General features: G+C 50.8%; 4 protein-coding genes across 5 annotated transcripts in view; 1 reads left to right on the forward strand and 3 right to left on the reverse strand.

Annotated features, from left to right (window-relative positions):
* LOC117649461 overlaps positions 1–4,435 on the reverse strand; it is a 49,184-nt gene extending 44,749 nt beyond the window's left edge. The window contains exon 1 of the mRNA XM_034392279.1: positions 4,337–4,435. The gene's annotated coding sequence lies outside the window, so the exon portion shown is untranslated. The remainder of the gene's footprint in view (positions 1–4,336) is intronic.
* A 7,206-nt stretch (positions 4,436–11,641) lies between these two features.
* On the reverse strand, positions 11,642–17,064 carry LOC117649448. 2 transcript variants are annotated; one of them, XM_034392260.1, is made up of 7 exons: positions 15,883–17,064; positions 15,470–15,649; positions 15,191–15,378; positions 14,855–15,115; positions 14,666–14,775; positions 14,273–14,586; positions 11,642–13,433 (listed from the first exon to the last, which is right to left on the reverse strand). In XM_034392260.1, exons 2-7 carry the CDS (start codon positions 15,503–15,505, stop codon positions 12,138–12,140), a joined length of 2,205 nt encoding a protein of 734 aa, XP_034248151.1. In that variant the 5' UTR covers positions 15,506–15,649; positions 15,883–17,064; the 3' UTR covers positions 11,642–12,137. The 2 variants fall into 2 exon arrangements, with proteins under 2 accessions (XP_034248151.1, XP_034248150.1); XM_034392259.1 differs by having other exon boundaries at positions 15,470–17,064.
* A 353-nt stretch (positions 17,065–17,417) lies between these two features.
* On the reverse strand, positions 17,418–20,606 carry LOC117649450 (transmembrane protein 161B). The gene is made up of 12 exons (XM_034392261.1): positions 20,305–20,606; positions 19,807–19,910; positions 19,582–19,720; positions 19,359–19,472; positions 19,167–19,246; positions 18,802–19,017; positions 18,579–18,695; positions 18,359–18,499; positions 18,104–18,278; positions 17,937–18,033; positions 17,712–17,851; positions 17,418–17,633 (listed from the first exon to the last, which is right to left on the reverse strand). Exons 1-12 carry the CDS (start codon positions 20,305–20,307, stop codon positions 17,514–17,516), a joined length of 1,446 nt encoding a protein of 481 aa, XP_034248152.1. The 5' UTR covers positions 20,308–20,606; the 3' UTR covers positions 17,418–17,513.
* A 78-nt stretch (positions 20,607–20,684) lies between these two features.
* Positions 20,685–25,559, forward strand: LOC117649298 (BTB/POZ domain-containing protein 9). Its single transcript, XM_034391918.1, has 12 exons — positions 20,685–20,823; positions 21,291–21,512; positions 21,596–21,725; positions 21,811–22,041; positions 22,132–22,471; positions 22,574–22,793; positions 22,897–23,126; positions 23,242–23,431; positions 23,522–23,708; positions 23,797–23,875; positions 23,956–24,233; positions 24,320–25,559. The coding sequence occupies exons 2-12, from the start codon at positions 21,328–21,330 to the stop codon at positions 24,395–24,397; spliced, it is 2,148 nt and encodes a 715-aa protein (XP_034247809.1). The 5' UTR covers positions 20,685–20,823; positions 21,291–21,327; the 3' UTR covers positions 24,398–25,559.
* Positions 25,560–25,673: the final 114 nt, after the last annotated feature.

Here is a 25,673-nt window from a genome sequence, read left to right on the forward strand (position 1 = left end):
TTAGCTCTGGCTCGCCCTGGCTGCGGTTCCTGCAGCAGGCTGATCCAGACAGTGCTTTCGTCGATCTCACTCTCGCTCTCGCACTGAGGGGAGAAAGAGCAGCAGCAAAACACAGTTCGGCATCGTGCTGCTGGTTTCCGCAGGAACTCTTTCCGAGGGGGAAACGACTTCGGTTATCCGATGCACAGCAAATTGGTTATCCGCTATCCGGATAACCAGAAATTTCGAAGTAATCCGGGGAAATTCTGAGGTAATCCGGGGAAATCCGGAGAAATTCTGAGGTAATCCGGGGTAATCCGGCGCAATCCAATGGTAATCCTGGAAATTTTTCGATGTAATCCGGAGGTAATCCGCGGGTTATCCGGGAATATCCCTATCCGATGTACACAAAATTTCTCAGTCGTTTCCCCCTCGACTCTTTCTCTCTCTCTCTCTCTCTCTCTCTCTCTCTCTCTCTCTCTGTGTGTGTGTATGTGTGTATGTGTGTGTGTGTGTGTGTGTGCGTGCGCGCGCGCGTGTGTGTGTGTGTGTGTGTGTGTGTGTGTGTGTGTGTGTGTGAGACCAAGCGGCGAGCGCTTTCTTGTGGCCGTGCGCTCTGCCTCAAGGATCCCCCACCCCCTCGCTGCCCCCTCGGTACTCCAACTCCCGTTTCACGCTTGGCTGCGGCCGGAGGAGGGAGTGTGCGGTACTTGTGCGCACTTCGGAGGCATTACTTCTCCCTCCTCCCCCTCCCCCCCGGTCCTTTAATCCGATCAAGAGATTCGCCGCGCGCTGCAAGTTTCGCACTGATTGCGAAATCATCTAGGAGAGGAGGAGCTCGATGGGCAACTTTAAACACTTCTCAGGCAGGCTGTCCACGCCCTCATTGATTGCAACGCGTCCCCGCCGACCCGCCGCCGCGCTCCCCGGGGCCCATTCCCCCCCCCCTCCCTTGCCAATCGGGGCCAGCAGAAAGTTCAATGGGGCGACAAACGCTACTTGTTACACGTGACTAGAAGTCTCCCCTTCCCCCACCACCAGACCGCCGCCGCGCCGCCCCGAACACGGAAGCCGCTTCGACCGACGACTTATTCGTGGCCATGGCGGCCGCCCGCGACTCCGAGGTCCCCGTCGTCCCAGCAGCAGACCGATTCTGAGAGTCGTTTTACCTTCGCTCTTTCTCTCTCGCACCTACACGTGAGGCCCTGCGAGAGAGAGAGAGAGAGAGAGAGAGAGAGAGAGAGAGCGACGAAAACGACTCACGGAATCAGTCTGCAGGGCCGTGGCCGTATGCAATCACTGCAATCGCGGCCGGGCATTACAGTATCGAGCGCTAAAGGCGTGTAAGGCATATAACAAGCGACTCAATGACCGCCTACCGCCCCCTTTTTTCCAGCTCACCGCTACTCCCCGCCAGCCAGCCCTACACCGATCGGGGCGGGTCGATGTCACCGTCCGGCAGTCTATTGGTGGACGGACGGTCAGCCAGCCAGCCAGTCAGCCAGTCAGCCAGTCAGTCAGCCAGACAGTCAGCCAGCCACAGTGGGCCAGAAGAACGGCAGAGATGGCCAAAACTCTAGACGCGTTTTGAGCTACAGAGTCACTAAATGGGACTCGAACTGAACGTGTGACCCCACCAATGGATTGCTCTCCGAACGAGGAATCCATTGGTGGGGTCACACGTTCGGTTCGAGTCCCAGTGACTCTAGAGCTCAAAAAGCGTCTAGAGTTTTGGCCGCCTCCACCGGTCTTCTGGCCCACTGTGCCAGCCAGCCGAGGGGTGAATCACTAGCGTAGTCATGTGTACAGCCCGTAGTCTGTGTACTAACACGTATTTAAAGTTCGAAACTCTTCAATTTTTGAATGATTTGACGTTATTTGTCGTCTGAAACGCTAAAAAGGGTATAAAATTGCGTGTGCACGTGAAATTAGTAGGTTTTGCAAGGTGTACTCATCCGTACTCTTGTGTACACCAAAACGCTGAGTGATTCACGCCTCGCACTCCTCGCAGCCAGCTCATCGCGGTGCCTGTCAACGTGTCATCATCGTGGTCCTCTCCGTTTTCGTTTTATTTTTTCACGTGCTGTTTTTTTAGACGGGGGCGCCACCGCGCTTTGGCAGTGAGGGCGTTTCAATCTTCAAACGGGCCGCAAACAGCCGCAGCCCGGCCCGGCCGGAACGGGACGGGAGCCGAGGCAATAAGATGATGGAAAGCGGGCCGGCGTCGAGGCCGTCGAGGCCGTCGGGGCGCCCAAAGCCCAAATCCGCGCGCGGGCTGCCTGCATGGCGCGCCATGGCGGGGGGCTGGCCTTTGTGCGCGGAAGTCAAAGCGGGCCGCCCTGCCGCCCTGCCGCCCTCAGCGGTGCGTCAACGAAAACGTGTCGCTTTGCAGCGCGGCACCGCGGCAGACTGATTCCGAGAGTCGTTTTCGTCTCTGTCTCTCTCGCACTCATGGAGCGTTCTGTGTATGAAGGTGCGAGAGAGACAGAGCGACAAAACGACTCTCGGAATCAGTCTGCTGACACCGAGGCTACGCCACTGTCGCACTCACTCCTATCCATTCTGCGCCTTTATTAACAGCCCGCCGTCAACAGCTCGTTACGGGCCAAAGTACGCAGTCATCAGGGGAGTAGTATAACCCGGCGTGACGGACGCGGGGGGCGGGGTGGGGCGGGGTGGGGCGGGGTGGGTGGGGTGGGGAGGGGTGGGGAGGGGCGGGGTGGGGGGCGGCGGCCCCGAAGGGCGTGGTTGCGCTCACGCACGGGGAGTGCCCGGGGGCCGGCCGCGCACTCGGAGCGAGCAGAGCATTGCCTTGACAGGGATTTTTTAAAAATAAAAAGGGAAGAGAAAATAAATGTGTTCGCGAGGGACAAGCAGCCTTGCTGGCGTTGCTAGCCTTGCTAGCCGCGCTAGCCTCGCTGTGCCGTCATGTTTTATGGAGCATGCGGGCTGCGGGCGGTGTGGGCCGGGCCGTGGCGAGCCGGCCGAGCCGCGCAAGTAAGACGGCTGCTGCTGGTGTCAGGAGGCGAGCGGGCGAGCGGAGGGGCTTTATATATGTTGCTCTCGGTGCTCCGGGATCGGCATCCCATGGAATTCAATCGCGCGCCACATTTAAATAATGTATTCCGGTCGAATAGCACGCGGGCATTGGGCAACGCGGTCGCTCCACCAGCAGCAGCAGCCGGCCCGCCTGGGCCCGCCCCTCCGCGCCGCTACACCAGGAGTGGAGGCCAGCCACGGAGCTCGCAGTCGCACCTCGGCGATACGGCGCCCGTGGAGGCCCCCCTACCCCTACCCCCACCCCCCGCGCACCGCGCACCGCGCACCGCACCTGAGAGTCGACCGAGTTCTGAACGGAAACCAACAGAATTGAGTGAGAGTTGGGTGCGAGTGCAGGAGTGTATCGAGTTAGTTCCGTCGGCATGCCTCTGTGAGCGAGGAGGAGGGGGGGGGGGAGGGCGAGGAACCTGGCTCTGATGCGCGGTGGGGCGTTCGCCGTGAGACGCAGAGACAATACAGTCGTGCCTCCACTTTGTCACAGAGCCCGTCGTGTTGCTTGTTCCGTGTTCCTTCCTCCAGGAGAGGGGGAGGGGGAGGGGAGGGGGAGGGGAGGGGAGGGGAGGGGGGGGGAGGGGAGGGGAGGGGGGAGGGGAGGGGGAGGGGAGGGGGAGGGAGGGGGAGGGGAGGGGGCGTGTGTCTGCAATAACGGCGGCAGTGGCAGTGTCTGCCCGCAGCGACAGCGGCGACAAGGCGGCCTGTTCGCCGCGAGACGCGCCACGCCGCGCCACGCCGCGCTCGGGACGGAAGGATGAGAGGCAGCCCGCCCCTTTTTGCCCCCTTCCCCTCCCCTCATCACCCGGACGGCACGGCGGGGCTCTTTCCGGTGTTTTCGGCCGATTTACGAGCGATCGAACACCGGGCCGCCCCGCGGCCCCGCGGCGCTCCCACTGACTTCCACCCGCCCATCCGCCCCTCCGCGGGCCGGGCCGACTGTTCCAACCCGCCGTGTCTTCGGCGTTGTTCAACGACCACGACGCTCATCAAGTAGTACTCCAGCGTCGCGGCGCTCGGCTGGCAGCGGTGCCACGCCGTCGAGGCGAGGGGTGAAAAATACCCGACGCGTGCGGCCGACACACATTTCCATGCGCGACGAGTGACGACACGGCGGCCTGCACGGCCTGCACGGCCTGCGGGGCCTCGACAAGGAGGTGGATGAATGGCGAGGCGGCCAGGCGCACGCGAGGCCGCAATCTGCACAAGGGAAAAGGCGCGCGGCACAAGGCACTTCACGACGTCCATCACCGACTTGTCAACCTCGCCGAGGACGCGGCGACGCGGCGACGCGGCAGGGACTTACCTCGGTCGGTGGACTGCGGCGCGGCCGTCACGGCGCTGGCCTCCAGGGCCACAATGGCGATGGCGAGGATGGCGACGGCCCAGGGCCGCGCCCAGGGCGGTCCGGGCGGCCCGGGGGAGCCCGACGGCGGCGGCATGGCGGCGGCGCCCAGGCCCAGGCCCGGGCCCTGGCCGTGCGGGGGCGGGCCGAAGGGCGGGCTCGGGGGGCGCAGCGTGGAGTGCCGTCACATGGCCGCGCGACGTGCGCGACGCCACGGGGCGGAGGCCGAGGCCCGCAGCGCCGCCAGCGTGGCCACGCCGTCGCTGCAACAGGCAAGAAAACACACATTAGCCGCGGAAGCTTGAGGCCGCCTTCGCCGCACTGCAGTGCGCGGACAACACGAAGAGAGCTGTAAAGTTCCGCCAGGGCCGCCACCGTCGCCGTGCTCTCGACCACCACCGGGCGGCAGGGCGGCAGGGCCTTCTGGCCTGCGGAATACATGAATACGATTAGGCGCGAGAGCCGAGTCGATTCGCGCACTCTTCCACGTCACCCCTTCCTTTCCTTTCGCTCCGCGCCAAATCCCCCCCCCCTTCTCGCAGCGAGCACCGTAGGGACCTAACGCCCCATGCATCACGCCGCCCGCCCGCGCCGCGTCTTGCAGCGCGCCTCACTTTCCGTAATTGCATTTTGTCATTTCGCCATTTTGCCCTCTCGCCATTGCGGTGAGACGGCGAGCAGACGGCGCTGCGCGTGCTGCGCCACTGCGAGGCGGCGAGGGCGGCGCTGAGAGGCTGCCTGCCTTCTTATCGGGCGACAACAGCGCGGCGGCAGCGCGGCAGCCAGGCTGGCATCATTGTACAACAAGGCGGGACAACGCCGAGCTCGGCCCCGCCCAGCCCCTCGCCGCCCCTGGCCGCCCCTCGCCGCCCCCACCCCCGACTCTCGGTTAATCGCCTTTCTAAAAGTCACTCCGCCCCACTCGTCCCTCTCGCCATCAAAGCCTCGTCTCGTCTGCCCTTCCTCGGCGGGGGCGGGCGGGGGCCGCGGGAAACGGGGCGGGGCGCCACGTGTTACCTTCGCCGTAAGACTGATGAGCTCGGTGCCGCCGACCGCTCAATCATGCCGCCAATCAATTAGCCGCGACCAGACGGTGTGCCAGCGAGGCAAGCGGAGCTAGCGAGCTAGCGCAGTGGCTCGGTACAGCCAATCGCTGATCTCTCCGGCGAGCGACTCGCGCATCTCGGGGCCACTGTAAAATGGGTATTCCGTACAGTACTTTGGTACACTGAAAAAAAATCCGTACTTTTGTGCGGAAATGGTACAGAAAAATATAGTACGGAGGTACGGAGAAACGTACGGAACGTTCCGTACTTGCTCCATATGAACCCATATAAATGGGTACGGAAAAAAAGTACGGAACGTTCCGTATTTGGCAAGTACGGACGTTCCAGGCAAATTATTGACCAGACATGTTCCGTACTTTTTCCGTACTTTTTTCTCACAGTGTACAGGAAATGCACAAAAGCACGGGAGTTCGAAAAAAAGTACTACGTCTGTGCTTGTTCCAATGGAACTTAATATACCTCTTGTAAGGGACTTTCTCAAAATGCTTGTTCAACCCCACGAACAACATATCAAATTATGGCGGGACAAAATTTTCACTCATTCATTTGTTCCATATGAACTCCTGTAAACGGGTCCACTTTTAAAGAACTGCCCGTTCTACGACTCGTATTTCTGCTTCCTCAAAGGTACGATAAACGTTGGTGAAAAAAAATATATGAAAACGCTCCTGCTATGACAAAAAGAATACCACTGACAATTACTCACCGCTGTTACCATTTCATCGTGCCATGCTCCCCCCTCCCTTTTTTCTTTCCTCCCCCTCCCCGCCACTGTATACAGCACCGGGGGGCGAAGGGTGGAGCTCGGCGTTTAATTACAAGCAGCATGCACGCCTGCCGCGCCATGCCGTACACTCACTCCGTACGCGTGCGCATATTGCCTTGCATGCGTTCTGCAAATAAGCGCGCGCTGCTGCTTCGTATTATTCGCAGGAGAATTCCCCCTGCCCGGAGCAGTGGTGGTGGCGGCGCGACGAACAGCGACACGCCGCGGGCGGACAGACGGACAACGTCGGACGGACGGACGGACGGACGGACGGACGGACGGACGGACGGACTTGTGACGCCTGCCAGGAGAGGAAGACGGACGCGCAGGAAGGACAACAGTCGCGGCAAATAAAGATGTAATCACGGCGATAGCGAGGGTCGTCCTGGTCCTCATCCAGCGCAATGAAAAGTAAGCAGTGGCGCCGCGCCCTCGGCCACGCCACTGGGAGGGACGTAGTAGCGTTGTCGGGCCGAGAGAGAAAACAAAGCGTATGGGTGACTCGGTGGCGGTGGTGTGTGCCTCCGGCCTCGTCGCCATCAGGCTCGACGCAGGGACAAGGCACCCTACAGCCTCCGGCCGTCCCGTTCAGCGCTCCTGCGAGTCGGACAGACAGACAGACAGACAGACGGACAGGCAGACAGACAGACAGACAGACAGACAGACAGACAGACAGACAGACAGACAGACAGACAGACAGACAGACAGACAGACAGACAGACAGACAGACAGACAGACAGACAGACCGGCCGTGGAAGCAGCATCATCCTGCAAACCTGTCACTTTGACGGATCAGCTTACCCCCCCACCCCCAGGCCCAGGCCCTGGGACTGGAAGGCTGGAAGGCTGGAAGGGGGTTGGTCTTTCATTTTATCTGGACGCGGGCCGCGCCAAATAGCACTTGGCAGCCGTCACCCGGGCGCCGCGCCGCCCGTCCCCGGCGGGCCCTTGTGGGGCCCTTGTGTGGCCCTCGGGGGTCCGGCCGCCCCGCGCGGCCCCCACACATCACGGCGGGGCTGGCGAGGGCCAGCAAGGGCCGCCGGCCAGCGGGCGATATGTTTCAAATGAACGGTCCAGAGGGGGGGGGGTACAAATGGCGCGGCGTGGAGCCCATAGTGCAGCCCGGCGGAGATGAAGGAGCTCTATCACAGCGCCGGGGGTCCCTGCTGGGTAACCGAGTCGCCACTGCATCAGCCGGTTCATTCCGTCGGGGCGTTCAGAGCGAACCACAGTGGGCCAGAAGACCGGTGGAGGTGGCCAAAACTCCAGACGCGTTTCGAGCTCCAGAGTCGCTAAATGGGACTCGAACCGATCGGTCTTCTGGCCCACTGTGCGAACCCCGCGCAACAAGGCAAAGGGAACCCCTCGCGAGAAGCCGCCGCGAAGCGCGAAGCGGGGCGACAACGTGGGGACGCTGCCAGCGGGAGCGTTCCCCTCCTTCTTGGTGACACACGCACCCCGGTGACCCTGGCGGCCTCGAGCACGGCGACCATCACGTGCGGAACATCACCATTCCAGCGCGAGGGCCGGGCAAGTTTGGTCATTACCGCGCGGGCCGCCTCTCGCATTGCATTTGCATGCATTGAATTTCCTGCATTTCATTGCACTGCACCCCAGGCCTGCCCCGCGAGGCCGCAGTCCCGGCAGTCGACGCCGAGTGCGAGAGGGGGGGACTCGATGAGCAGCGAGTGGCAGCGAGTATGGCTCGGTCCTCGTCGAGGTCCTCGTCGGCGCGCGGCGCGGCAGGTTGAGGGCGTGCTCCGCGCTCGCCGAGTCCAGCTGCGGACTGATTCCGAGAGTCACTGTCTCTCTCGGACTCATGGGTCGGCCCGTACAGGAGCGAGAGAGACAAACGAGGAGACAAAGCGAGAGAGACATACTACTGTGCACAACGCGCACGTTGTGCAGTGCCGGTGCAAGGCGGGGCCAGGCGGGGCGCGCGCCTCGCCGGAGTCATCAGGCGCTGCCGATAACGCCGCCTGCCAAACTGCCAATAACGCACTGCCAATAGCCGGGCTGCAGGGCGCGCGGGGCGCTGCGCGGGGCGTGCGTGCGGCTGGAGTGGCGTCGCCCGTCGGCCCGCCCGCCACGGCGCGCCACTGTGCAGGGATGTGCCGATACACTGGTCGCATTTCTCGGAATCGATTGGCGCTTCGGCCCTTCCGCGCGCACGTGTTACGGTGTTACGTGTCCGGGCCGGCGGCGCCGCGCTGCGCCCTGCGCGGCCCTGCGCCTCGCGGTGGGTGCGGTGCCGGTGTGGTGTGGCGTGGCGTGGCGTGGCGTGGCATGGTGTGGCGTGGCATGGCGTGTGGCGCAGCGTGGCGTGCCGTGGTGTGGTGTGGCGTGGTGTGGCGTGACGTGGCGTGGCGTAGCGTGGCCGCATCGAGCATCGAGCTTCCGTCCGACATTATCCGGCAGGCTAACGGCACCGGCACGTCGCTTTCATCGCTCTGTCTCTCTCGCACTCACGGCGCGGTCCGTAAGGGAGCGAGAGAGACAGAGACAGAGCGACGAAGCCGTGTCCGGAATCGGCCTGGGAGTGGGAGCTTCGAGCCGCTTGAGGTTCGTCTCCGCCGGTATAACGTGTCACCCAAGTAAGGACGACCACGTCTCGTTTTGCAGTGCAGGCGAGCATGTGTCGGGCCCGAAACGGCATCCGATCATGTGTGGTCTAGCCCGTAATGGTAATGGTAATGCAAGGTAGGCACCGCCGCGATGCTCCACGCAGCCGTGCGCCGCGGGCTGCCTACCCGTCGATCCGCGGGCGCTCAGCTCCACGCGCAGACTGATTCCGAGAGTCGCTTTCGTCGCTCTGTCTCTCTCCCACTCGTGGTGCGTTCCCTAGAGGTGCGACGGAGACGGAGCAAAGAGAATGACTCCCGGAATCAGTCGGCTGCCGCTGCCGCGCCCAGCTTCCATCTCCCAGCGCGCATTATTGACTCGAGCTTTAACCATTAATTCCGTTTTGTTGTTCTTTTCCCGCGCGGCGGACGGGGCTGCGCGGGCAGAGCGGGCTGCGCTTTACGGGCCGAGTAATAATGAATGACAAGGGGAGGGCCCGGGAGGGCGCACAAAGGACTGTCCGGCAGGGAGGCACGGCGGCACGGCCCACAATGTTTCATGTCCAACTGAAATACTAATGCCTGGCTGCCTGGCTGCAGGAGAGGGGACGAGCCAGGCCTCGGCCAGCAGACTGGTTCCGAGAGTCGTTTTCGTCGCTCTGTCTCTCTCGCACCTATACGGGGCGCCCGCGAGTGCGAGAGGGACAGAGCGACGAAAACGACTCGCGGAATCAGTCTGCAGGAGGCTGCCGACCGGGGCCGCTCCACTGCTGCGCGCGTGGCGCGTTTGTTTATCTTCACGGCGATCGCTGTCATTAACACGGCCGCCGCGGGCGTCGATACCATCTGCACGCGCGTGTCGCGCATCTGACCCCAATTTTTTTACTCCGTTTGTTTTTATTAGCGGTGTGCATCAAAGAAAAGTGCACACGCCACCACGAGCCGCATGGCGAATGGCGCATGGCCGCCGCAGCGAGTCCCGACTACCCCGCTCTGCGACGCGATGAACGCGGCTCGGAATTTTACTAGCCGAGCGGAGTGCCGGGCGTGCCAAGGCTGCGCCGCGCCCGCACGTTGGCATGACTGCATTCTGCTGCATTTTGTTACATTCCCCGCGCAATCGCGTGGAAAAAGTCAATAGCGGTGCGGCGCGGCGCAAGGAGCGGCGCGACCCGGGCCTCTACAAGTCGGACCCGTGGAGGTAGAGCCACCCTCCGGCCTCTGCAAGGTACTGCAAGGCAGCCGCCAGGCAGCCGGCACCGCAGTGACACGTGTTCGTGCAAGGCGGTGCAGTGCATGGCGGTGCAGTGCAAGTCGTCGCCGTGCTGGTGTGGCCGACGCGGTGCCTGCGCGGCCGCCGCGGCCAGGGGGCTCCTCCAGGGTGAAGGGGTGCAAGGGGTGCAGCCGGCCGGCCGCAAGCAGCACGCGACGCACGGGACCCACGCGACGCACGCGACGCCGACTCTCGGCAAGCCTCGCTTGCGTACGCCGCGTCAGCCCAACTCGAAAGCGGCCGAAAAAAAAAACACCGACTACTGTGGCCGGTTGGGAAGTCAGCGGCGACCGGCCGGGCCGGTGAGCAGGACGGCTGGCTGCAAATAAACACGCTCGAATCGGGGGTTGAAACCGGAAGAACCCGCACCCCGCTTCGCCTGCAGGCCTGCAACTGCAAGGGCGATGACGCAACCCGGGTCGGCGCCGCAGTGCCGCGCAGTGCACGCCTCGCCTCGCAGACGCTCGCGGAGCAGGCGGCCCGAGAGGGAACTCACCGTGGGTGCCCGCCGAGCATCAACAGAGCGCGCAGCCCGTCGCGGACCAGGGCGGCGGTCGCGGCTTGAGCGCGCTATTCGCGGACCAGGGCGGCGGCCACCGGGACCACGGCGACGCGGGGCACGACGCGGCGAGCAGGGCCTTCCCTTGGCGTGCGGCGCGGGCGGCGCGGCACACGAGAGAGCGGCCGTGGAGGCCCCGAGCGAGCAACTGCCGCGTCCGCTCCGTTGCGGCAGGCGTTCTCCCGCCAACTGAGTAAGGGGACGGCACGGCCCGGCCTCGCCGCCCCGCGCCCGCCCCACCCGTCCAGTCCCAAGCGTCCGAAGGAGCCGGCGCCCTTCTCTCTCCCCCCCAGCTGGACACTGCCGGTGTGCGACGCAGTTCACTCTAGGCGCGACCGGAGGCGTCCTGCAGGGCCACCTCCTCCTCCTCCCCCTCCAGGCAGTGCCACTGCGGGCGGCGTTCGCGAGCGTCGCCTTGCTCGGCGCAACCCCCGTGCTCCCCGCATTCGACAGAGACAGAGGCGCCCTGCCACCCTGCCCTACCCTGGCCGAGCCGCCAGCATGCCGCCAGCTGGTGGAGGGAGGCCAGTGAGGCGGTGGGGCACGCTGCAGTGCGTGTTGGTTCCGCCAGTCGTCACCAGGGGGCGGCAGCGGTAGGAGTGGCGTAGGAGACTAATGGAAAAGAAATGATTGGTGAAGCATTGATTGGTGCTGAGGACTAGTTGTATGGTAAAACTTAAAACCTAAATTTTGCACCTGCTTATTTGAGGAATTCGAAGGTGATTGATGTCTGAAAGACTTCGTGATCAACGAGGCATTTTTTAGTGGCTTGAACTATAGCATCTAATAATCTGGGTCTGAGGAAAGAATTTGCAAAAAAGTTGCAACCATTTGGAGGAAAGTGGTCACTATTACAGCTTACGAGTCTCTGCCTCTAAACCACGGGGCAGCCATTGTCAAGTTCGATGCGATAGTGATTTGTGTGCTGCAGAGCGCGAGCGTCAAAGTTCTGTACCCACTTTCTGGGATCCAGGGTTGGCAGAAGAAAACAAATGATAAACAAATACAACGACATATATTTTTAGCAGATGATACCTTTACACTTGAAACATATCTAAAACTATAATAGACACAGAAAGGTGCCACCGTGCTTTTACTCCCGAGTCCAGAAACCAAGCGGTACCCTAAAAATAATATTAGGGTGGTGTCTGCCGGGAGGGATTGTTAATGATTCTTATGACTGATTGGCACATGAAACTATAACGAAGAATAAAAACAAATTTATAAACATTAACATTACATATATTACTGGCACATGCAACAATAAAGAAATAAAAATGAATTTATAAACATTAATATCACATTTACTACTTTAACCATGTGATCAATACATTCAAAGCGGGAAGAGATTCGTAAATCTGCAGTCTACACAAAAAGTAACATTTTTGTTTTTGTAAAAATCATTTATAAAAAGATAGGGTTGTCGGTCTAATTTCCCAAACCTTTGTTACCACAGGACAATTTTCCCAAAAATATTTGTCCCACTATAGTGACACCATGGTGTGGGACTGCAGTGGCAAAACTGTCTGTGGGAAATTATTTTTGGAAATTACGAACTGGGAAAAATGGGAATGTGGAGAAGACAGGTTCATAGAAACATATGTTATTATGTAACCACTCCATATCTCCCAGCTCCTCTGTCAGCAGAGCTTCAATAGCACGCTGATGTCCTCGTTCAGCCGCCCGAGAAAATGCCCAAGCCGTCTCGGCAGCTTGTAGAGCTTTCTCAAAATTTTGACGACCTTCAGCAGCAACTTGACGAGCTTTATAAGCAACTTGATAAGCTTCTTGAGCAACTCGACCAGCTTGTTCAGCAGCTTGATGAGCCTCAGATGCAGCTTTGTAGGCTTTCTCAGTAGATGCATAAGCTGCCTTTGCCGCATAACATTTCAGAGATGGCACGACAAAGTTATCAGCCGTCGCAACAGATTTCTGAGTTGACACATAATTTTTACGAGCTGCTATGGCAGATTTACGCGTTGCCAGAACGTGTCGCAAGGTTGGCGTATATACTAGCCTGATGACTTGACAAGCTGTCTTTGTCCATTGGCGCTCTGCCGCGTTAGACACGCAAAATACCTCTTTATATTTGCGAGCTGCTTCGCCAGCTTTAGCAGCTACCACTCCATATTGCTGAGATGCCTCAGCAGATTTACGACGTTTTTCCATGTGTTCACTATATGCATCCTCACGTTCACGAGCTGCGTCACGGTAATCGAGGCCTGCTTGACATGATTCAAGTGCTGTCTTGGCAACGTTACGAAGTGTCTCCCGGCACATGCGGCAGCGATCAGGGCTTGGGAGCATTGACCCTGTCATTCGGAAGTTAGGACACAAGAACGCAGGCTCGTATTTAGCAGTCAACTCCAGCGAGGGCATGGCAGCCTTCAATGTAGATATGCCGCGGTTCCGGCACTGGTCATTGACGAAGTCCTCGCTGCATTTGCAGTTCCGCAGATCCAGCTTGTTCAGGGACAGCTTGAAGTTGGCCATGGAGGCCAGCTCCTGGAGCTGCGGGCCGCCGACGGGGCATATGTTACAGAGGTACAGCTCGCGGAGCGTGCCGGGCTCCTCCGTGCCCATCAGCAAGGGCTGCAAGACCCCGAAGCCGGGGAAAAGGCTCTGCTGTTTAGGGTAGAACGCGGACAAGCCGGACAGCGTCAGCGATTCCAGTCGTGGTGCGAATCTGCACAGTGTCTGCAGCACCCTCGCCAACCCCTCGGCGCCCAGCTGTCCAGGAAGCCTGAGATCGAGACGGCGCAGAGTCGGTGGCATGTTCCGCAGCATGGTGCGAAAGCCCGAGCCATCCTCATCGCAAAGCACCAACAGGTCCTACAGGGAAGACCACGGTTTTTTCACAAACATAGTAGGGTGTAAAATGTAACACGCAACGGGCGAGCGGGTTGCCTATGCTCGACTCGGCGGGCGCGCCGGAATGGAGCGGTGCTGTTAGGGGTGGAGATTGCGCCCCTGCGCCGCGGTTCACGCGTTTTTTGGCGCCATAGCGCCTTCGCGTCACCACCATGCGAGGGGGTATGCACTCGCGTAATAGTCGGTTCACTCTATCTGTAATAGCACGCGTAATAATACGCGTAATAGTCGCGTAATAGCCAAAATTGTCAAAATTTTATCAATTTTGGTGTGTTTTAGGCCGTTTTTAGCTAAATTCCGGTTAATTTGTGGCGTAATAGAGCGTAATAGCGTAATAGTCGGTACACAGGTTCAGAGAGCGCATACCCCCTCGCCACCATGTCTTGACTCAACGGTGCGCGAGGCCGCGAAACCGCGGCTCCAGGACTTAAGGACTTCGCGACTTCGCGTCACCGCGGACGCTCAGGACTCCAGGACTTCGCGTTGTCGCGGGCCCATGATTCTTAAAGTCCTGGAGTCCTGAGCGTCCGCGGTGACGCGAAGTCGCGAAGTCCTGAAGTCCTGGCGCCGCGGTTCGCGGCCTCGCGCACCGTTGAGTCAACACGTGGCGGTGACGCAAAGGCGCTATGGCGCGAAAAAACGCGTGAACCGCGGCGCAGGGGCGCAATCTCCGTTCCTAACAGCACCGCTCCATTCCGGCGCGCCCGCCGAGTCGAGCATAGGCAACCCGCTCGCCCGTTGCGTGTTACATTTTACACCCGGTACAAAGAGTCATTTAAAGATGATAGTTGCACACTGACCTCAAGTCTTGAGCATGTGCCAAGTGCCATCCACACGCTTCTGCTAGTGACGGTCAATTTGACAGTCTTCAGAGAGCGTTTGTGGACACGTATCATTTTTGACAGATTATGTGCTGCTATATCCCACGCACTCCCGGCATCTGTGATTATTCGGACTTTGTGTTCAGGGGGAATGAACTCCAAGTGCTGCAAACCCTCTGCCTTCTCGAGGTCTTCAAGCCACCGATCGTGGTTCCAGATATCATCTGAAAGGTCCAAGGCACTCCGAGAATCAGGTGAGTTCGGGGTAGAAGCATTTGGGCCCGGATTCACTCCTGTGAAAACATTGAAAATAATCATTAACTCCTGGCGCTTATGCTAATTTTCAAATAACATGTATATTTTATCACTTACCATAATCTCTGGACAAGAACTTCCCTGCCCTGGGCAAGAACGGCAACGACGAATCATTTAGGTTCAAAGAGATAAGGTGATGGGCCACATGACCAACAGATGCAGCCATACTGGGCAGACACAGTTCTCCTTTACACGTAGTTTAGATAATAAAAATGTAAAATTGTTCTTCATTTAATTATTACTCACGAAGAAGAACGATCATCTTCCGCAGCCTTGTCTTTAAGTTCCAGCTCCCTCAATTCGAGGTGTCGCCACAGAAACTTCTCTAATTCAGGACGGTATTCTTCCACCATAAGCCTGACCTTATGGACCTTGCAGCGGGTGCTCAATAAAACTGTCAGTATTTGCTGCCTTAACTCTTCGGAAAGAAAAAACTTTTTCCTTTCATCGCAAAAATCCTGCAACGTCAGTGTTAGACAGTGCAGGTATGGACTCGCTATAAGTTTTCTGAAATCAGGACAAAATATGAGTGCATTGAACATGTATGGAAAGTCAACCTAATTTTTACAGTCTGCTCATTACCGGACAAAGAGTGTCGGGATTTCCAATATAAGGAAAGTATCTAAATCAAGATGGGCCTCAGACCATAAAACTTTTGAACGGGCCAACAATCTACACTTGGTGCTTACTTTTGATATTACATTTCCCAAGGTATCATGGCCCAAGTAACCCATTATTTTCAAAAGGATATGTTCTGGGAGATCCATGAGCTGAAAAATAATAGATGACATGTCAAAGTTGAAAAAGAGACATGAAAGCAGACTGTGACACTCTTCCAGAAATGTTTAAAAAATATCAAACCTCTAATTTGTCAGGAGACATGGCTTGATTCTCCATCCTGGTTTATGTCACCGAAGATTATAATCTTGCGGACAGGCTCAAGTTTTACAGGTTCAAGTTTTACAGGCTCAAGTTTCACAGGCTTTAGTTTGGGTTTGGCGAACACCCACCCACCATGACCTGGCACCTGTCAGATCGTGCCTAGCAAGGCGGGCGGAAAACATCGATCGGAAAACAAAATCACATCACAATCAGCCAGTGTGCCAGCCCCCAGTACAGTACAACCCCCATACCAGTACGTACATTATTTAAAGAGAAAAGGGCTTGCACTGTGAGTGTAAAGGTGCCATCAAGGGAATGTGTCACGCGCTCGCCAATTTTAGGTCCAGGAATCAAATATACTCTAGTCGGTCAGCACAAACAAGACACTTTACCTGCATTTGAGGTTTGCATTCTGACTCCTGAGATGGATGTAATTGTTAACTCGAACGCTAAAGGTCTTTTGAGAGCTAACAGCGCTGGTGATGATGGCCCGGAGCCGCAGCTGAAGGCATCATCACCCCCCGCCGCTAAACCCCAGGGCTAGCCGGTAAAGCTTTACCGGCTGCCCGTGCAGCATGCCACCCACCCATCACACGTCTATGCGGTGGATTGCATCCGCAGGCTGAAGCGTTCGCGGCTACGGCTTGACTGCTCGCTACGGGTGACGTTTTTCCTATCGAGCATTGTTTATTGGAAATCTGACATAGGGGTGACAACACACACGTATCGGCATGTTGGGTTTCTGGCCGCTCAACGCGACGGCAGTACGCTAGAATACACAGCTCGGGAAGGGAGGCCCAAAATAAATTGCCAAGTGACAAGTTGCAGGACAATCTCTTATTGGAAACAATAACATCATTTTTACAACAGTCACAATCACAACCATGTCACGAGAAATAAAATTACAGTTTTTTTTTTAATAGAACAAATTGGCTGAACATTTTGTCTTTAAATGCTATATTCAACACACAACACAAAATCTAGGTATTTATAAAAATACAATCATGCAACTGAGGTTGCATATAAGAATTTGGGTGATTATAAAATATTTTGCTCGTAACAAATAAGGTAACAAACTATTGCTTCTAAAACACAAGCTCAGCAAATGTTATTTTTCTTAAACATCACAAATTCATGTTTTGAGCAAGAGCAGAACTGAGATTCTGACACTTATAAAGAAATGTCCTTGTTTGTTCATTTTTATAGCTTCATGAAAGAAGATTTACTTTCCCACCTAGGTTTTACATAGCAATTAAAGCATATATGCAAAGCACAGTCTTCAAAGAATTGGAACACAAAGTTCAACTAGGTACCTCTTAAGGCATAGCAAGCTGTGCCTATGATGGCAATGGCAGTGTAAACCATGGTCGTCAAGTCAAAAAAGCAGGGAACAAATTTTGTGGGCATCACAAACATACCAGAAATTATTTTGACTGAAGTGTGGGTTGTAATTCTCTGGATCATGTTTGTGAAGAACAAATAGCCAAAATATGCTCTTACTGTCCAAGATCAAATAACAACTCAGGAACAAAAGCTCCCTTTGTCATGTAATTCGGTCGGATAGTGGGTTCTCCCCACCACTTCCCCACCGTTCCCCGCATGTCCCCTCTCGTCTGGGGGCCAACAAACCCCTCGCCTGGGGGCCAACAAGCGGGGAACGGTGGGGAAGTGGTGGGGAGAATCCGCTTTCCGACCGAATGACAGTCCTGAAATTTCCTAGAAGTGTATGAAATCACCAGGACAGTTGGTTTGAGATCAATACTGACATTTGTAATAAGAAAAATACATAATAAAATGCAAACAACAACATTTTCAAACAACACAAAATACTGAGCACTGAAGTCAGGGTTAACACTAGTAGGTATGGCTATGGCTGTGCAGCACAACACACCTGCCCTATCAATTTTATACAAAATATTTACACATATTGCACACATTGAACTGTTTTTATTGCAAGGACAACCCAAATCCTTAGTTCAATTAAATATGCTGGCATTGGAATCCAGGATGCATACAATCACTACTAAGTATGGCTAAAATAAGTCTGGTACAGTAAACCCAGGAAGGAAGAAGAAAACCATGCAAATGTAGACCACCACAGCGCAAATCCAAAAACTCCACGAGATACTTCAGCAGTAAAAACCTAGAACACAAACAGTTAAATTATTTCGTGCACCATACTTTGTCTCATCAAACTTCCAAATGAAGTTGGCATAACCACCTGTTTAAGAGAGTCCAGAGCAAGTGTAAATTGTCTGGCAGATTGCATAATAGTAGTAGAATCTTCAGAAGCCGCAGGAGTAGGAAAGAAAAGAGCAGGGCTCTCCATGGGTACTTCAGACCCACCCCAGGTAAGACCACCTGAAAATATAAATCAGTGTTGGAATGGACTAAGAACCTCTCCTGCCTTCATGAAATCTTTTTCTGAACTCAATTTAAAGCTCACCAAGAATTTTGAAAAGAAAGGCAAAAAAGAGACAGCAAAATATGGGAATCACATATTGAAGTGTTACAACACATAGGTAGAAGAACACACTTGCAATCTGGAACAAAAATCCAATAAGAATGCAAATAAAAAGATAGTTTTATCCCTCAAACAGTAGTTTTTGTTACCTTCTCTTGAAGTTCATGATTTGTGATTCTTCCAGCTTCTTTGCGTTGTTCTTGAACTCTTTGGTATGCCATGTTGAGATGTGCTTGCAGATAAAGAGGCATTAGGAAAAGTCGGTGAGACACCACCGCTATAACAACAATCAAGCGCATGCTGTCAAATGCACTATCACTCATCCTGAAAATGAAAACTATGAATGAGCATGGATTTATAATATAATATTGGAAACAAAAATCATACCAAAGTTTTCTACTTACAAAGGAGCAGACATCCCAGAAAATATTCTGACTGTTAAATAATCTCTACAGACAGGCTTTACCCACATGAGTACAAGGAAAAAAGGTGAGGCAAAACTTATATTCAGCAAAAAACGGCGTATGCGGTTGACTTCATAATACCTAAGGTATAAAAATACATCACAAACAATAGATGGAGCATAAAACTGATATTTATCTGCAATATGGGATTCCTACATACTTTAAAAGATCATAGTGCATACGAGCTGCTCTGAAACCAGGGAAGATAAACAGGCCACCAATGAGCCCACACCACAAAGCTAAAAAAAATTTTAGGACAAGTTTTGATGCTGGACCTCTGAAAAAAGTATAAATCAGAAAAAAGGATGGACATGTGTGAATATTATGTCACAATTATTATCAAATAGAACAAAGCTAAAACAAGAGAATATTTTCGGACTTACGAAGACTGCAAGCCTTGGCTTCCAAGGAAACTAGCAGCACTTGAATTAAAACTTCGATAGGCTGACTCCAAGCCAGATTCAAGATTGCGCTCATCCACAACCATTACCATCATTGCAATCAGCAAAAAAGCAAATGCCGCTACGATGACAGTGGATCGTTCACCCACTGACTCCTCACCTTTGAAATACTGAACTGTTAAACTAACAAGTACTTTTCTGGAACACGTATTGAGGAAACATACAAATAGAAACAAAACACAACCGATAATAATAATAAATTGTTGTTTATGGTATGAAATCTATGGTGATTAGGTATTTGATTTCCAGTGCAGTTAGTTGACAGAGCCAGAGCAAAATAAGGATACAAGGCAAATCCGAGAACCAGTATACACCAAACAGTAGACAAGTTGACCTCTTCCTTGATGGGGTAGAATCCATGGTAGATCTTAAAAATGTAAGAAAACCAACATAAAATTTGACTCTCAAGAAAATTTACAAACAAATAAATTATAAAATGTAAAAAAAAAAAAAAAAAGGGTTTTAAAAATTTTACATACCTCAGACATTGAAAATACTAAGCTAGCATAGAGTGCAAAATCCACAAGCCACTGATACTCTGAGTAAAATCGCAAATGAATCACATCAAGAGCTGTAACTTTTGTACTCTCCAGCTGAAACAGCCAAAATAACAGGGAACAACATTTGAAAAGTTGCTTGGATCAAAGCAAATGCTTTGTTTTATTTTTGTTGTTTCTCAAAAGATTGTAGATGAGATCTTACAGGCACGTCTAAGCTCCTTGGTATCCGAAACACCTCTCTAGCAGATGTCCGACTGCCTTTCTTGCCTTTGGGTTTTTCTTTGGGAATGCCAGCAAGCGTTTTCAACTCATTGTCAGTAGGGTAAAGGTAACGTATCAAACTAAAAACAAAGGATAAAACACTTAAATAATGAAAATGCTACACTTCATAATATCACAGTTATTCTTTGATGTCGTGAACACTTACCCAGTGGAACAAAGTAACCACCTAGCTAATGAGAAAAAATGGCCAAGTTTCTGAAACACACTGACCATGACTAAAGTGATCACCATCTGAGCTCCAAGAAGAGCCTGTAATGTAGGGAATATTAAGAGTTGTTTGACAGTTGAAATACAAAACTCTAACTACGTAATAATACTTGAATCATTTTAAGAAAATCAACGCTTTGAATTAAAAATTAGAAAACAACAGCAGTTTGATCATAATTGAATTTGGATTGTCTTTTCCCCCATTTGAAAGTTACAAGGTCTTACTATAATTAATTTTAAATTGATTCCTAACGGAAATTTTCATTTAATTAAACTATCACAAGGTACATTGAAAAACTACAATCAACTGAAACAAAAGATAGGTTAGCACACTGCCAGTCAAGCCATCAGTGGGCAAAAATTTTGTCACATTTCAAATGTTTGCAGCAACTTCTGCCGGTATTATTTTCAACTTCTAAATTGGAAAATATATTACCATTTTCGCGTATCTGCTAATTCGGAGACTGAATAAATTGCAAAGGAACAAGCCATGTACATGTACTGGCGCCGGGTACAGCAGACGACCACGGCTCAGGCCGGACGAAGCAGACGCTCTCGTCTATTTTCGTAGCAATAGCAGCGGACCAGCAGCAGCGTCGACGGTCCCGAGCGGCCCGAGCGGCACCATCCTGCCGTTGTTAGACCTAGTTTGAAAACAGTTACGTCCTCCTAGACGAATTAGACAAACGACGGTTAGTTTTCGTCGCTGAAAAACCAGTAACGGGGAGGGGGGGGAGGCGAAGGGGGCGGGGTGGAGCGGGGCGCAGAGCGCGGAACGTTAGCATTAGTTTCTCATAGTCATCGTGTTGAATTTCTCTTAGTTTCGTCGCATTTCCTATCAAACTCATATTGCAGTTCAGCGACTTTCGAGGTGTCTTCGTGTTTTGTCGTCTTGTCGTTTTTGTAAATAGAGGAGTAAAGTGGAGAGGCTTTTAGTCAGGACGATGAAACTGAGGTAAGAATTGTTTGACATCGCTCTGACCTTGCCTTTTTGAAATCTATGCATCTTTGATGCTTTGAGACTGCTAGTCACTCTTGTGGAACTGCTGCGTTTGGTCTAGGTTCGGTTGTTTGGGATATCTGTCACCCAAGACTTTGCTTATTTTGCCTTCAATCCCTTGCTTGAATCTTTTCAAAAAGTTTGCCTTGTCAAACACTGTTTCGGTGTACTATATTTGGAAGGACCACTTCATCTTGTGTCTGAAAACTGGCATGTCTGAAAACATTTTATAACCCTTTTCTCTCTCACTGCTTTGAACTTGATTGTAGGACTCTACTTGATTGTACTGAGACTGACATCTTTCTCATGAACATCAGTTTCATGAAAATAAAAAGAATTAGTTATTGGAACTCATCATTTAAACTTTCATCCTCCTGTTAAAAAAATGTTTGTTGATCTGTCGTCCTTTTTTTAATCATTAGATAGTTCAACTACAATACATCATCAACCTTTTACAAGATGAGTAGCAACCATCATATGGGCAGAGTCGCTCCAAATGGGGAGATAGAGCATACCACCTTTCTCTCAGACCATATAGGAGCATTGTATTTGAATGATGAATACAGTGATGTGGTTCTTACTGTTGATGGCCAGCGTTTTTATGGCCATAAAGTCATTTTGGCAGCATGTAGTGAATATTTCAGGTATGTTCTTGGAAACCTATTCACATTAGATTAATCACTGCAATGAATTACGGAAAACTTAATTTCATATTCTATTTTTGCAGAGCTCTGTTATTTGGAGGTCTTCGTGAATCAAAACAAGCAGAAATTGAACTTAAGGGAACAAACTTGCATGCATTCAAAGCCCTCTTGAAATATATATACACAGGTCACATGTCACTTGCCAATCAAAAGGTACACAGCATCATGATCTATGAGAACTATGATTGCTTTTTTTTTCTTTGTCAGCAACTGATTTGTTGTTTTTTAAAACTTTCAGGAGGAGGTTATTTTAGAAACATTGGGACTAGCTCACCAGTACGGCTTTGTGGATCTTGAATCAAGCATTGCTGACTACTTACGCCAAATATTGCAAATACGCAATGTTTGTATGATTTATGATGCTGCCAGACTCTATGAGCTGCAGTTTCTTATTCGTGTTTGTTGCTCGTTCATGGACAAAAATGCTCAGGAAATTATTAAGCATGAGTCATTTTTGCACCTCTCGCCAGTAAGTTTGAAACTAATAAAGCGTTTGTAATATGTTATTTCTTGTAATTTAATCATTTTGCCCTCTTTGTTTTTTTTTTTGATATTTTAGACTGGCTTGAAGGCTTTAATTGAAAGAGATTCATTTTATGCCCGTGAGGTGGAAATATTTCAAGCTGTTGTTGAATGGGTTCGAGCTAATCAAGCAGATTGTATCGACAATGGTTCTATCTATAGCAGTCATGATGGCTCAGAAGATAGTGGAGAGAGTTCTGCTTTAACTGCTGCCTCTGCTGCAGTTATGAGTGCTGTTCGTCTACCACTTATAAGCCTGACAGAACTCCTCACAGTGGTGAGACCCACAAATCTTGTTTCTCCAGGTACAATTCTAGATGCAATTGCAGTCCGTAATCAAGGGAGAGACACTGAATTACGGTATCGAGGGTGCCTCAGTAAGTATGAAATAACAATATTTGTGCCACTGTTCTTGAGGTTTCGTAACTTGAATACCTTTTGGGCCTTAAAACTCATTAAATGTGTTCTGTTTTTATCAGTGCCTGAAGAAAATATGGCCCACCCTACCCATGGGACGCAAGTTGTTCAAGGAGGAATGAGATCTGCTCTGCTAGATGGAGACAGTAAGAATTATGATATGGAACGAGGATATACAAGACATGCCATTAACGAAGAAGGTGATGAGGGAATTCTAATCAAACTTGGAAGAGAATGTATCTTAAATCACTTCAAAATGCTATTGTGGGATAAAGACATGAGGTAGGAATATTGATTTTCACCCGCATTGTACTGTCGTAACAATTAATTATTCCCACGATTTTTCCTATTGCTGACGCATATTTTTACACATTATCTCCTTCAGGTCTTACCAGTATTACATTGAAGTGTCAATGGATCAAAAGGACTGGGTTCGTGTTATTGACCATACTCTCTACTTTTGCCGCTCATGGCAGTTCTTATATTTTGAACCAAGAGTAATTCAATATATCCGTATTGTTGGAACAAACAACACTGTAAATAAAGTGTTCCATGTAGTGTCCTTTGAAGCAATGTTCACCAATACTCCATTCGTCTTGGAAAAGGGACTCATTGGTGAGTTGTTTCTGAACCATTCCAATTGTGGAGAACCTGTTCTTCAACTATCACAATTAATTTTGGAATATCAAAATGATCTTTTATGTTAACAAAATTCTCTGCATTTTTACAGTTCCAAAACATAATGTTGCCACTGTGGAGAAAAGTGCTTCTGTCATAGAGGGTGTAAGTCGGAGCAGAAACACATTACTTAATGGTAATACAAACAATTATGATTGGGACTCTGGCTACACTTGCCACCAGCTAGGAAGTGGTTCTATTCTCATACAGCTAGGCCAGCCTTATATGTTGGATTCTATGAGGTACTGCATTATAAAATTCTGTGAGAAATCTGAAATCTTTGTTTTATTAACTTTTATTTATTGATTGTTTACCCTTGTTTACGATTGTAGATTATTGTTATGGGATTGTGACGATCGATCGTATGGGTTTTATGTGGAAACCACTATTAATTTCCGAGATTGGGAACTCACTATTGATAAAACGAGAGAAAGTTGTCGTTCCTGGATGACCCTGCACTTTGACCGCCGGCCAGTTGTCGGAATAAGGATAGTGGGAACCCACAACACAGCAAATGAGGTTCAAAATATTTTGACTTGTTTTGTATTCCTTCAGTTTTTTTTTATTATACCATCCTCTTTTATTCCCCTCTAAATTTCTTTTTCAGGTTTTCCACTGTGTACATTTTGAATGCCCTGCCCAGACTGATGATAATAGACAGCAGCATGCTGATTGTTCCAAATTTGGTGAGATATTTTTCATCTTTATTTCAAGAATATTAGAATCAAAATGTTAGTGTTTGTATTTGGTCTTGTCTTTGTTTTAGGAAATCATAGAGGTGGACCTAGCCATAGCCGAGATGCCATACCATCCACTTCTGCTCCAACTGAAACCGCAAGTGAAGCAGGTGAAATTCACAGCAATGACAGAAGAAGTCCTAGCAATATTGGAACAGCTTCTCTGGCTTTGCTAAGACCCTCAACTGCAAGAGCTGCAGATTTTGCGGGTCTTGGGGCAGTTGGTGGAGTTGGTGCAGGTGTTGCACTGGGAGCAGAGGCATTTGATGTTTTAGATGATGGAGGTGCCCCCTCAGTACCTTCTCGTGTAAGTCTGTAATTATTTTCATTTTAATATCCAATATCAAAAACCTGGTCTTTCATTACAACTATGCACCTTTTTCACCATTACAGCCGAAACGTTTTTCCCACAGTTCTGATTTTCAAGATAGAGGGGGTCCTTCTGGAGGAGCAGGAGGTAGCTGTCTGTAATTAGCCAAGGCTTAGAGACTGAAATATTTGTAAAGAACTTTGTCAACTGTCTGTGATTAAGAAGCAAGCCCATTTTGAGGTAAAGTTGTTGGGATGTGTGGTTCTTTTGCTCTAGTATTGGTAAACTTCTGTGATTTAACTACTGGATTTTCTTGATCACTTTTCATAAACTATTTTATTTCTTCCTACTTTCTACTCCTATGGATTATTTTTCATGTTAGAAGTTCTTTAGCAGTACTACTCAATGTTGTCAGAAATCAAAATATTTATCATTAAGCCTTTTGAAAAATTTTGTTGATATGTATGTTTCTTTCAGTCAAGAACTTTTATAGGTGAATCATTTGTGAAAATGCTCTTCGTGTTAGGAAATAAACAACAGAGTTGTTTTATTTATCAAACTACTTAAAATTATAAAAGAATCTCATCTCCTATAATGTGGCTTTATTCTATCTACTCGTAGTTATGAACATTGCATAATTAGGAAAGTAGTTGATGTTTTAGTGTAGTGAAAAGTCTTTTGCAGTTTTAATCAAACTAATTCATCATCAAATGATTTGACTACTTCAGTAGAGAAGTAATTGTTATTCTGTTCTCATAAGAGAAGTTAATATTCTTTACTCATGTATGTTGTAAATTGTTTAACGTGTACTGTAATATTCATTGTTGTTGCTTTAACTTATTTCTTTTGCTGCAGTCTATCCAAAGTTAAGCTGTTGATATTAATCCTCCTTTTTTAAAGGTTATTCCTCCCCTTGTTTTTAGATAAGAATTACCGGTACCATAATCAGCACTCTTCAAATTGTGTATTAGTCAAAAGGAAACTAAAATACCGGATTTAGTATACATACCTGACAGGTGTAATTTGTAAAGAGTGGCAAATTATCCAAAATGGAATTAACAACCATGTTTGTACTAACACCTTTTTGAGCACATTCAAATTGCTAGATGTTCAAAGATTTTTAACTGAAACCAAGGAACAAAATATGCAAGTCTGCTCGTAAAAGTTAATTGTATATTGTATCGTGTAGGTCTTGTCCTTGATAATGTATACTGCTTTTTTCTTATTTTCTCCCTCTCAGTTTTCACATCTAGTTGTTGTTAATATCATGGTTTGTCTATTTGATCCTTATTAATAAATGAATAAAGTTTATGTAAACCTTCATTTTTTAATATGGCTCGCCAAATTTTTCCCCGGTCCCATCATTGCTCTCTCAGAAGACAAATCATTTGGCTGCAGCGCCTATTTCTGACTCCATTTGGGGTGTTTTGCTTCCTC

This window comes from Thrips palmi, unplaced genomic scaffold (assembly GCF_012932325.1).
Source record: "Thrips palmi isolate BJ-2018 unplaced genomic scaffold, TpBJ-2018v1 HiC_scaffold_4, whole genome shotgun sequence".
Taxonomy (NCBI): domain Eukaryota; kingdom Metazoa; phylum Arthropoda; class Insecta; order Thysanoptera; family Thripidae; genus Thrips; species Thrips palmi.